Source organism: Cynocephalus volans, chromosome 10 (assembly GCF_027409185.1).
Source record: "Cynocephalus volans isolate mCynVol1 chromosome 10, mCynVol1.pri, whole genome shotgun sequence".
Taxonomy (NCBI): domain Eukaryota; kingdom Metazoa; phylum Chordata; class Mammalia; order Dermoptera; family Cynocephalidae; genus Cynocephalus; species Cynocephalus volans.
The window spans coordinates 46,207,631-46,220,760 of record NC_084469.1 but is presented as its reverse complement, the minus strand read 5'-3'; the positions used below and the strand labels follow the sequence as shown (position 1 = coordinate 46,220,760).

The following is a 13,130-nucleotide window of genomic DNA, read 5'->3' as shown; positions in this document are numbered from 1 at the left end:
GGAGGGCATGGGGAGCGATGACAAATCGCCGAGAATCCGTGGAATGCAGGAGCCTGTGGACCTCGGGCCATCTGGCCCCAGACTTTCTGCAGAATCCTAGTCCCACAAGGTGCTCTGAGAAAGCCAGACAGGGGCCTTAGAAAAGAAGTCTGGGAAATGCTCGCAATGCCACCGCCCTTTCTGAGAGTCATAAAGCACAGTAGCTGAACCGCCCAACAGGAGAAAGAAAATGGTTATTTGTTGAATTCTTTGTTTTCCAAGCCTGTCTTGTCCAAGTCCCCCTTCTGCTGCTGTCTCCTGCTTTCTGTCATTCTTTGGGAAGAATGAGCTGGTGCAACCCTCTCATTTGTAGATGAGGAAGGCACAGTGTAGAGGGGGTGACTTCCCTGGGGCCACGCAGTGACTTAGGATCTAACCCAGGGTGAGCCCCAGATTTCCTGCCCCTGCCCTGAGCCACCTCGGTGCAGCTACGACCCTGGTGCAGTAGAACACACCCTCCATGCAGCTTGATATGCCTCCCAGCTAACTTGAGATTTTTCTAGAGAGAAAGCATCCTTTTGGTGTTTATTTGTTGCTACTGCTGTTTCTTGGATTTTAATTAACTTACATTGGCAATGGCTAAGCATCTGTTTCTAGAGGTCTGTTTCATGCAGAGGGTGTCATTATTAAAAACTTCAAAGTTAAAGCACAAACAACACACAGTCATGAAGCCCCTTGCTGAGCAGAGCTGCCAAACTGCCTCTGGCCTGGAGTCCTGCTGGGCAGGGCAGACCCGCCAGAAACACTTGTCACAATTAAGCAGGGCCAGCCTGCCAGTGTGCCTGGCTCCAAAAACCTGCAGAAGCCAAGCGGCCTTGGAGGAACAGGAGAGTCATGAGCCACCCCTGGGGGGACAGCGGCCCTGAGGGGAGACCAGAGAACCCCACTTCCTGCCCCTCACCCCTCAGCCAGGCTGGGCAAGTCAAGCTGGGGGAAAAGGGGTACCAGTGGCCTTCGTCAGCAGTTTCTAGCCTCAGGCCTCTGCAGAGCAGCCCCCTCAGCAGCATCTGGCTGGTATCAGTCTGCTGGCTGCTAACAGGCATCTCCCGGGGTGCCGGGCTCCATGGGCCTGTGGGCTAGCAGGCTGCCCTCCAGAGGCAAACTCCAAGGCTAGGGCTAGGGCAATCAGTGCCCCTCCTGCACATCAGGAGGTTGAGGCGACCTCGCCTTCAAACACAGCTCCCACGCTGTTGGGTGTTCCTTTCAGGGGAAGGGGAGTTTGGTGGTTCCTTTTGTCACTTTTGCTAGTTTGCTTTGCTTCGGCGTTTTCCAAGCATGAGCAGGTGCTCTGGTTCCTAACTGATGCCCTCTCCAGATGCCCGACGCTCCCCCAACCCTCCTGGACTCTTCAGGGCCCCACCCCGTCTGCATAATCCTGCCCTTGCTGTTCTTGGGGCACGTTTGTGTGAACGCACGCGCACGCGCACGCACACGCACACACACACACACACAAAGACTGCCTACAATTAGTTGGGTTTTCTCAATTATTATTCAACGTACTGAAGTGGAAAATTTTAAACTTAGTGTTTCCTTAAGCTTTTAAGTTTAACAAACCAGTTTCATTATTCTGTTCAAGGATCTAGTAAATTTAAACGATCGTGTTCAAGGGTAGGTAGTTTATAACTTAGGTAATTAGATTTCTTGAACTATCTTGAAGTGATTTTATAAATTTAACATATCCTGTTTTCTTAAGTTTATAAATACCCATCCTAAAAAGCAGGACTTCGCCAAGCTCCTTAACAGTTCTTAAACTTAATAGGGTAAGCTTATAAATATGGTGACTATTAAGTGCTCTTGAACATTTCGAAATTGTTAGAAACCTGGCCAAATCCTCTCTCAGTGTTCTGCTTAAAATCATAAGCCTAAAATCAATTACTTAATCACCTGTTTAAAGTGGAATTGGAAGACCACGCCGTATGGTACTCAGATGTATCTAGTTGTATGGAACATTGCAAAAGTGTGAAATGCCAGATTCCTGCATTCCTAAGCTCGTGGGACTTGTTTCCTTTCGTGTCTCCCTGTTTCATTCGACCCCTTCCTGCCTTGAGGACACCCATGCTGAGGAAGCCACCCCACTGTCCAGAGCAAGCGAGCCCGCAGGTGGAGCTGCTCCTGCTTTGCAGTCCGAGTGTGACCAGGGGGTGGTCTCAGGCCCGTCTTCTGGAGGGAGTGACTTGTTTCCTCTCCATCTTCACACCCGTGACCACCAGCAGCCTCCTCCTTCCCTGCCCTGTCCGCATGGCTTCATCTCTGCATTGGTCTGTTTATTGCCTGATTCTTTCAGAGTCCTTTCCCTGTTCTTCCCATACCTGAGGGCCCCACCCTTGCGGCTATTTGGGGGCATCCTCTTGGACCCCAGGATCTTGCACCCCAGGCCGTGCTACTGGGGACAATCCCAGGCAGCAGAGGAAGGTCCCCCTCGTGGTGCAGAAGTCCTGCTGCAACAGAGCCGCCTGGTGACCATCTCTCCTCGGCTTACACACTTCCCATGACTGTGAGCTCACCACTTTTTTTTTATTGTGGTAAAATATACATAACATAAAATTTACCATCTTAACCACTTTTACGGGTAGCATTCGGTGGCATTAAGTACACTCACGTTGTCGTAAGACCATCAGCACCATCATCTCCAGAACTTTTTCCTCTTCCCGAACTGAAACTCTGTACCCATTAAACGCCAAATCCTGATTCCCTCCTCCCCCAGCCACCTTCTGCTTCCTGTCTCTGTGAATCTGACCACTCCAGGTACCCCACAAAAGTACAATCACACGGTGTTTGTCCTTTGTGACTAGCTGATTTCACTTAGCATAACGTCCTCAAGGTTCACCACGTAGCCTGTGTCAGAATCTCCTTCACCGCTCGCTCGTTTTTAAATGTTCTTTCTCCTGCTGAGCTGAGAACCATCTTGGGAAAGTGGCCCAGCCCCGCCCCAGCAGAGGAGGGCGTGCCGGGGACACGGGCACCACAGAGGACCAGGCTGCAGAGGCAGCCAGTGGACTCTGGAACTAACAGTCCTTGGTGGCCCACAGTGGTGCTCTTGGCTGAGGTCAGCAGCAGCAGGGCGTGGGGGAGGTCCAGGCCCACTTGCCAGGATCTTTTCGCCCTTTAGCCTGGCGTGCCCCTTGGGGAAAATCCACTGTATTAGCTTCCTAGGGCTGCCAAACCACTTACCATGGACTGGGTAACTTCGAACAACAGAAATTTATTCTGTCAATTCTGGAAGTCTGCAGAGGCTCCAGGGGAGATTTCGTGCTTTGCCCCTTCCAGCTTCTGGTGGTCACGGCCACATCACTCCCATCTCTGCCACCTTCTCTGCGTCTGTCTCCTCTGTGGTCTCTTATGAAGACACCTGTATTGGATGTAGGCCTCAGCTGGATAAAGCAGGATGACCTCATGTCGAGGTCCTTAACTTAATCACAAAGACCCTTTCTCCAGATGAGATCATATTCACAGGTTCTGGGATGACGGCGTGGGCATGTCTTTTGAGGGCCCCCATCTATCCCACTGCATCCTGGTGTCCCCTTCCTTGCCCATGGCAGTTTTAAGACTCTACTCTCCCTCCTAAGAGACTGTGGTCTTTCTGGAGAAGCAAGTCTTCTCTGCTCCTTCCTGGCTTCTTAGCTGTAAGGTGTCCTGGCTTCCCTCCCTGGTGGCTTCCTCCGGCTGTGTTTCCCTAACAGCGCCTGACATTTCCCTTTCCTCCCCTGGGGGTACGCCAGAAGGCCAACCAGAATGTCATAGGGGAGGGGACTGGAGTCCGGGCACCCCGCTGAGGCCCCATGTCCCCTGGCTTATTCCCTCCCTTAGGAGTAGCAGCTTCTGATGTTCCAGAGCCAGGAGGAGACGCAGCCCCGTCCGCTTGCTCCCTGCGCTCTGGGCTGTAATTAGTGTCCTCCCGCCGGGCGGGGTCTGATCGCCACCTCATTGAGTGACTTTGCACGTTCGGCTTTGGTGGCTCAGCACTGGATCCGTCCACCTTGCCGGTTAGCATTCAGAGCTCGCTGCCTGCCTCCTTCCCCTGGCTCTGTTATTGCAGAAACTGCAGTCGTGCCTGAGGAGAGAGACGAATACCTGCTCGTTTCCTGTGGGGCCTTCCTTCTGGGAATGGGGTTAAAAAGGAGTTTGAAAGAGGAGGGAGTTGGGGTTTAAAAATAGAGCGTGCCTGGCAGCCTGCTATGTGGCTTCTCCCAGCTTTCCCCTAAAACACCTAAAACACACCAGAAAGAGACGCATATTCTTAGAACAGCGACAGCAGAGACAGGTGGACAGTCTGAGAGGAACCTCCTCCTGCTGTAGGACAGATGGAACTGGTCCAACAAGGAAGAAACAATCCAGGCTTCCCTCAGGAATCCGAGTCTCCTCCCCAAGAAGGTAGGAAGCTGCTTCCTCCCTCCACCGAGGACGTCACCAATCGGAACATCAGCCGAGTGCCCTGCACCATGCGAGGGACGATTTGGGGTAGAAGAGTCCAGCCCCCTCACTGCGCCCTCTGCCACGCCGCTGTCTGCATCTGTTCAGAGGAGGCGACTCTGAACCAGCAGGAAGGAGGGTTGAAGTGTGGCCGCTGTCCACACACACCCAGCGGGCTTGGCCACGGATAGGAAGTGACAGACACTGTCATGGATGTCCATGGACTTAACTGTCACGAGTGTCAGAGATCCAGGTCCTGGGGCTGGATGAGGATGTCCCTTCTTAAGGTCATAGTCACAGGAGTTCAACGCCAAGACTCGGCCAGAGCTGGGCTCCTCAGCAAGGCAGGGCCTGAAGAGGAGTCTGCTCTTTCCCAGGGAGGCAGCCGTGGGGACAAGGGCACGTTGATAGATGTGGGTCTCGCTAGATCTCGCCTTCTTCCAGGGTGAGCACATGGGGAGAAAAACCCTGGGTGTAGGATAAATGGCACAGAACCTGAACCCTGACCTTTGGGAATGAGTTACAGCAGGATCCAGAAGAAATCAACTTTGTGGGAAAGAACAAAAGGCCACCAGAAGGGGCCAAGCTGAGATGGAAAAGAAAACCAACGGGACGAGATGAAAAGGGAGATTAATGTGCAAAGTAGGAATTGCAAGGAAATGCGACGGAGTGGACTTGCAGCCCCTCCTGGAGCAGCAAAAGTCGCGATGAGCTGCAGAACGTGAGTCAGTGACGTGGGAGGCCACCTTGAGACCTCAACGGGAATGCAGTGGGCAAAGAATATTGGAAAAGATGAACTCAGAAGACACGTAGAGCCAACATTGGATTTTCCCGAAGAAGAGGCAGGCTAGAAAAAGGTCTGTGTTTGTACATACAAAGACCCGAACACTGACGGTAAACCTGAAGAAAACAGATCCACGAGTGGACACGCAGTGGTGACATTTTTGATGACCAAGCGTGATGGGCAGAAGGAAAGTGGCCAGAGGCACGTGTACGCTCCCCTGTTCCTGCCTATCTCAGGAAGGTGCCTACGTTTGCCTGCCGGGGGTCTCGGGCCCTTTTTTATAATTGTGTTAAAGTACACCTGATATAAAAGTTTTAAGTGTACAGTTCAGTAGCATTAAGAACATTCACATGGTTGTGCAGCCGGTCTCCAGAACTCCCTTCATCTTGCAGAACTGCAGCTACCTACTGAACAGCTCTCCATCACCTCTCCCTCCCGTCCCCTGCAGCCAACATTCTCCTTTCTCTGAATTTGACAGCTGTAGGCACCTCATAGAAGTGGAATCACACAGTGTTTGTCCCTTTGTGACTGGCTTATTTCAGTCAGCATAATGGCCATAAGGTTCATTCGTGTTGTAGCATCTGTCAGAATTTCCTTCGTTTTTAAGGCTGAATGATGTTCTATTTTGTGGACAGACCACGTCTTGTTTACCCACTCGTCTGTCAGTGCACACGGGGGTTGCTTCCTCTACCCTTGGGCTATTGTGAATAACGCTGCTATGAACCTGGGGGCACAAACATCTGTTTGAGTCCCTGCTTTCAGTTCTTTTGGGTGTATACACCTAGAAGTGGAATTGCCGGATCATATGGTAATTCTGTGCTCAGTGTTTTGAGGAGCTGCCACACCATTTTCCGTGGTGGCTGTACCATTTTGCATCCCTACCAGCAGTGCACAGAAGTTTTAATTTCTCCGCATCCTGACCAACAATTTTGTTCTGTTTTGTTTTGTTTTGTTTTGCTGGGGGTGGGAGGGGGGATATGGTTTGGATCAGAGGACTGGAGACTGGATTGGCCAGAGAAGTTAAGTTGATTTGTATTAGGAAGAGAAAACCCGAGAGCCAGGAGGGTTTGTGGGGTGTTAATGAGAAACTGCAGGACAGTTGAGTCCAGTAGGAAGAGAGATACAGGGAAGGGATTTTAAGAATTTGGGGGAGTCGTGATTGGGATGTCCCTTTGGTGACTTTGAGAGATTGCTGTAAAGATATTACTGCCTTATAGGCTATCTTGTGTGTTGAACGGGTGTTCCTAGGCAGGGGACAATGTGCTGGGACTGTCCAGAAGATGTGTCTGGAGTTTAGTGGCAAAGACATCTGGGCTGCAAAAGCAGCTAAAGAAACAAAAATCAGATGGCTGCAGAGTCGTGAGTGATACCAAATACCAGAGGGCAGTGGAGTAGCGTCTGTGGTGTTTCTTGGGAGATTCTATTGAGCCAGGCTGTCGTCAGGTGTGACTTCAACATGCAGGAGTGTTCAGGTAGGCCAGAGCTCAGAAAAGCAGCTGTCCGTCTGTTCCTTCAGGGGGTGTGCTGGATCCCCTGGCAGTGCAAAAACACAGAGTAAAGGTCTGGGTCCTGCTGCGGGGCAAATCGGAAGCAAGGAGAGGCAGGGAGCGTGCACACTCACAGCGACACACACAGTGTGCAGTGCCAAATGTCATCGACAGAGTCACCTGCACGTTTACAAAATAATCATAGCAGTAATCCCTAATTGTACCAACAAAGACTAAGAAGGGGAGGGAAGCTAGCCAGCAGGCAGACACTGGAAGGCCCCGGTGACATCCAGCACAGCCCCTTTGTAGGTCTGTTTCCTGGGTTGTCCTTGCCCTGGGACCCTTGGCTTGGATGTTGTTCCTTCTCCCAGACACCAGCTGTGGGCACAGGGCCTTCCTGGACCCCTCAGCACCACCATCACACGCTGCACCTGCATAGACGGGGCCTCAGTGGAGAGGCAGTCGGAGTTTCTCCAGTATCCGGAGGGAAGGGAAACCCTTCCCCACCCTCATTTAGCACCCTCCTCCCAGAGCACTGCATTCGTCTAACCCAGCAGCTCAAACCTTTTTGTGGTATCAGGATCCCTTCATACTCTTTAAAATTATTGAGGAACTCAAAGGGGTTTTCTTTACGTGGGTCATGCCTAATGCTACTTACTGTATTAGAAATTAAAAAGATTTTCAAGATTTACTTACTTAGTTATTTAAAATTAATAATAAGCTCACATGTGGAGGAAATAAATTTTTATGAAAATAACTATATTTTCCAAAAGAAAAAAGAAGTGAGAAGAGTGGCATGGCTTCCCTCTTGCACAACTCTCTCTAATGTCTGACATCCCAGGACACGGCGGGGTTCTCGGACCTGCTGCTTTGCATCCGGGCTCTTGCGACGGGTGGCTTTGATTGACATCTATGAAGAAAATCCAGCGTCACACAGCTGTCATTGGAAAAGTGGCCTTAGACCACACTTTGAGAAACGCTGTCCCAGCTCCCTCTGTGGATCTCTACTTACTTTTTGGAAACCCAGACCCTAGCACCAGGCCCATCGTCTCTCTCCCCATTGCAAGGATTCCTCAAACCTGCCTATCCAAGCTCAAGTGATGTGGGGCCCCACTTCCTCGAGATGACACACGCTGGCCATTGGCTGCTGGGCCGGGCCACTCGGTCAGGGAGCAGTACGTGACCCATGCTTCCACTGGTGTCCCCAGACTTTCTGGCAAGGAGCTGTCCACATGCACAGTTGCTAGAGATGGAACTGTTCAGACCCATAAGGAGGAAGATGGGGTTTTCCTCAATGTCTCATGCTTTGCAATGACTAGAGGGGCCACATCTGAATCTGCTTCTCCCCTTCCTTCCGTGCAGGAGCCAGGGCAGAGCGGAGTGCTGGAGGCCCCCGTTGGGCAGTGTCAGTGCAGGCCTTGGGCGCACAGCCCAAGAGGAGCCCGTCCCTGGGGCTGTGGTCCTGGAGGTGTCTCAAGAGGCTGTAGCCAGGACCACAGCCCCGGCATGGGCTTCTCTTGGTCTGTGCTCCTGGCTACAGCCGCCTGAGACACCGCAGATCTGGTTATCTGCTCTCCCTAACCCCCAGCCCCATGGGTAACTCCCAGTGGGTGGGGACATAGTCATCCCCCATAAACTGGCTTGGGGAGGGGGTATGGAGAGGACACCAAGGAAGCCAGAAGTGGCTCGAGGTTCTCGAGACCCCGGAAGTGCCCTAAAGCAGCACAAGCACCCTGTGGACCTAGGCGGGGTCCAAGTAAAGAAATAAAGCAATAAAGAGCGCAGCTGCCTCTGGCTGGGCTGCATCTGGCTTTCCCTGTAGTCGCCCGGGGACCTTGGGAGCCCCACCCCCGCTGGAACTCACAGGGAGGGCGCCAGCGTGACTCACAGTTACCCGGAGCCCAGCCAGCCCCGCCTGCCAACAGCGGGCCCGGGGAAGGACGTTCTGCATCTTCTCAGACCTGGCCCAGCCTCTGGGTTAGCGCCTGGACGTTTCTTGGTCCTTCCAGGATAGGATAGCCTGGACTGGCCACTTTCTTTGTCTGTCTGTCTGTAACCAAGAGCTGTTCTGCCGAGAGCCGCAGCCCGCAGGCTTGCTGGCTCCTCTGCCTCCCTCTTATCCACCCAGCTCCAAGATCTTGGAACACAGTTTGATGAGTACTAATGTGATTCGTCTGCCCATTTCACAGGTGGAGAAATGGGCCTGAGACGGAAGACTGGCGCACAGACTTACAGTGTGTTGGGGGTCAGCCGGGCCTAGATTCCAGCACTTTCTCCAAGGGGCGCTGAGGGACAGGGAGCAGACCACTAGGTGCCAGGGGTACACAAAGGAGAAGGGTACACAAGTGAAGCGGAGGAGGGACAGAGGCTGACACTGTCAACAACCGCAGAGGAGCAGCCCAGCTTGCATGACAGACTGGAAAAGAGAGTGTCTCCCTCCAGCCTCTGACCTCCTCCTCGTGCCACAAGGCCAGCCTCCGGCCATGGAGATGAACACAAGCCCTTTGACTTTCAGCCTTACTGTGTTCCCAACCTCCTTCTGCCCCAGGAGGGCGGGCACGTGTTTTTGCACATTGCTGGGAAGTTGTTTGCATCCTGGGATCCTGCATGTCCACATGGCCCCGACACACCCTCCTGACCCTGAGGCCAGCGTGGACTTTGCACCAGGGTCCCTGTCCTGCCCTCACTCCTGTGTTTTTCTAGAGAGGGAGGTCATGGCTTTTAACACATTCTCAAATGGGTCTGTGGTCTAACATGAAATTAAGAACCACTGCATAAGGGGTAGAAGGGCTGTTCAGGGAGGAGGGGGCAGAGGGGAGTCGGGTGGGGCGGGCGCAGCCACTGTTGGAGACTGGTTTCTCCTGCTGGAGGCTTTCCATGTGTTTCTTGGTTTTGTTTCTCTCACCTGCTTGTGATGCCAGGGTCACTCCCCATTTTGCGGATGGGCAAGCTGAGGCTCAACAATGTTAGGCAGGTTGCCTCAGGATGCAGCGTTGAGGGATGGAGCAAGCAGGTGCAGAGGTCCCAGCGAGGGTTGCACTTGGTTCTGCAGAGGGCCCAGCTCAAGAACGGGGCAGCAGCACCAAGAAGCCTGCCTTCCTTGCACCCACGCCTGTCCTGGAGCCCCCAGATTTGGGTCCTCAGTAAAGTATTTCAGCAGCCAGAGAACCTACCTCAGGACAGGGCAGTTTTCCTTTAAGGTTTGTTCCTGCTGCATAGAAAACTAAGCCCCCAAACTGGCCCCTCAGTGTCCTCACTGAAGCTTGAAGGAAACTGTAAAAAGTGTAGGAGGCAGAGTGCCTCTGATTGCCACAGCTAGGGCCACTGGCACGTGGGATCCACAAGGCAGCACATGGTAGAGTGGCCACGGCACCCCGGCCCTCCAGATCCATCCAGCAAAGACCTTTTCTTTCTTTGCCCTTGGAAATGTCAGTCACCAAACCACAGGACAGCATCTCTGCACTCCACCCACCTCCTGCCCAGCTCACTTCGGGGGTACGTAAGAGCAGATGCCGTCCTCGATGAACAGGCCCCAGGCTGAGGCCGAGTCCCACCTTCACCATTCCTGAAATTCTGATGGTGAAAGAAGTCGGCCTGTCTGGGCCTCGATTTCTTCATCTGTGGATTGGGAATAATGATGCCCAGGCTACTTGCCTTACAGGGATTTCTAAGAATCACAGGGGGAAGGTGTTCAGAGAAGTTCAGAATATCCCACCAAATGTCAGGGAACAAACTCCTGCTGGAACTCAGCCAGTCACCCCTGCCTTTCCTGTCCAGAATGTCCCATCCCCAGTTTGCTGGGCCCTGGAGACCCAGCTGGGAGCTGCCTTCTGTGAGTTGTGGACAGGGGGCAGCCCTGGTTGGGGCTTCAAGGCCTGGAGGGCTTAGGGTGTGGACAGCGCAAGGGGGCTGCTTTCCCTGCCCGCCCCGGGGCTCTCCTTGTTCCTCAGCGTGGGGTGGGACCGTCCCTGGGTGGGAATGCCATCATGCCTGGTCTGTGCGAGGCTCCGAGCTAGGGACAGGGGCCACAGCTCATAGCCAAGGGCAGCAGAAATTGGGCAGAGGGTGCGTGAGAAAAGAGAAGGTGTACCCACCATCTGTCACACGCAGAGGTGTGAACTGCAGTCCGGCTCCCCGGGGCGGCCCCCTCCGCTTCACTTCTCTAAGCAGATGGCTCCTTCCAGCTCCACCAGTTTGGTGGGTGAGAAATTCCAGCTCCGTCATGTTTGGGGGGCCTGCCCTTTCCCTTGCATTGTATAAGAATCTTAGGGTCTCATGCAGCCCAGAACGTTTGGAACAGGGCCCTTGGGCTGGAAACCGCACCGGTCTCTGCTCTTGGCCAAGCCATGGGGGCAGCGTGGGCGAGCCCGGCTTTCAGGGCGTGGTGCCCCCTGCAGGGCAGAGAAGGTCGTACCTTTGCCTCCCCCATCCTAAGGCTCATGGCTGAGACACCTGAGACGGCGTAACAGGAGGAAAACATACAAATTTATTTAAGATTCACGTGGTGCTGGGCCTTCCGCAGTGAAGACGCAGATACACAAGGGAACCCGCCGTTCGCACGGACGGTCGTGCCGAAGTGAGGCTGGAGGGTGCAGCCAGCCGGGGCACGTAGTCAGGCCTCTGCTCAGACTCTTCTTGGCGTCTCTGTGTCGTTCAGGATAAAGACATTCCTTTCCTCTGGGTACAGTACAGAGGACCCCTCTGGAATGAGGGTCTTATGACCTGCTTTAGAGGAAGGTCCGGGAGTTCTTTCAGGAGAGGGTCAGAGAGACCTTCCTGCTTTGTCTGCTCAGATGCCACGGTGCCATATTTTGGGGAAGTGCTCCACACACCACCCCCAAAACGCTTGTCCCTCCTCAGACCTGGGGACCCTCTGCTCCAGTGGTTTCTGCCCCCTCCCCCCATCAGGAGGGCCCCACTTCATACCCTTTCTGAAGGTGCCCCGCTGGCCTTCCTTCTGGGTCCCTGGTGGCTTCTTACAACCCCCCCACAACTCAAAAGCCCCCACGGCAAAGGAACACTGAGGTTGTGTCATCTGCAGCAGGATCAGTAACGATGATTTCAGAAGCAAGAAGAAAACACGAATAAATATCAGTAAACGGTCTTGTCACAAGGCAGGGAAGTTTTGCTGTCTATGCCCATTCCCGATTTTGCCCCCGATGGGGAGGCAGCAGCCACTAGCACGTTGGCTTCATCGTCGGGGAAGCCGGAGAGGCAAAGGTGGGGGTTCTCTTGGGAGAGGTTGACAAAGGGGAACTGCACGAACGGCGGAGCCTTCAGATGCCGGTCCCTCCTCTTCCTCAGCCCAGAGAGAAAGAGAAACAGGCAGAGGCTTGGCCTGGTCCTCCGAGGGAGACTCTGCAGGTGCTTCCTTGCCAGGGCTCTGGGTGAGGCTGAGCCCTTTGCAGGGGGCTGTACCCGCTTCTCCCGAGCTGGGGCCCACAAGCCGGGTGGGGCAGCCGCCTCTGACCTCTGGACTTCCTTTGCTTTTGCAGGACCTGGGCATGGAGTCGACCTCGCTGGACGACGTTCTGTATCGCTACGCCAGCTTCCGGAACCTGGTGGACCCCATCACACACGACCTCATCATCAGCCTGGCGCGCTACATCCACTGCCCTAAGCCGGTAGGGTGCTGTGGTCTGAGCCAGCCGGCTCCAGGGGTGTGAGGTGGGCGCCTTTCTGGGTAGAGCAGCTGTGCCCAAGGAGGGCTGGCAGATGCTGCCCTGGCCCAGGGAGGACAAGTCCCTCCCGCAGGCACTGAGAGGGTGGGCCTGAGGTGCCCTCCATTGACCGCATCAGTTTTGTTTGGCCCATGGGGTGAATTCGTTGCCAACACTTAAAAATCAGAATTTTTCACATAGTCCCTGTATTCAGCTGCCCTAGGAAAATTGGAAGCTCCAGCAGCATAAAGCCCTCATTTCTACAAGGCTGGAACCGAGCAGCTATCCCTGTTATACAGGGCCAGGGCCACCATGTACAGTTGTACAGGTTGTACCCTGCACAGAGGCACACATACAGAGAGGTGGCTGGGGTGGGAGGAGGCAGGACCTAGTTAAAATCTAGCCGTCTCTCTGCCCACCAAGCCATGGGCCCTGGTGCAAGATTGTGTCCACCTAAAAGTGTACTTTTTCTAATTTGTACAAAGGTGCCATGTAAAGCTGGCAGTGGCCTTGCGTGGGGCTGTGCAGTTTGCCTCAGTCCCCACCACTCCCAGTTGTCTTCAACTCTGAGGCTGTCATTTTACACCCACCACTTCACTCATGTCTATTTCCTGCCTGTACCTTGTACCTCAGAAGGAAAAACTCCAGGGCTCTCCAGGCTCCAGAGCTGCTGCCCAGCCCCTTCTGGGTGGGATACTCTGCCCTGTTCCAGCTGGCTCCAGGGTCTAAGCTGGGCCCTGGGCCTTGAGG

The 13,130-nt window shown here is 53.9% G+C and overlaps 1 protein-coding gene across 1 annotated transcript in view; it reads left to right on the top strand.

The window, feature by feature from the left end:
* LRRC75A (leucine rich repeat containing 75A) overlaps positions 1-13,130 on the top strand; it is a 37,300-nt gene that overhangs the window by 14,576 nt on the left and 9,594 nt on the right. The window contains exon 2 of the mRNA XM_063109036.1: positions 12,216-12,344. Within this exon, the coding sequence (XP_062965106.1) occupies positions 12,216-12,344 (129 nt within the window). The remainder of the gene's footprint in view (positions 1-12,215; positions 12,345-13,130) is intronic.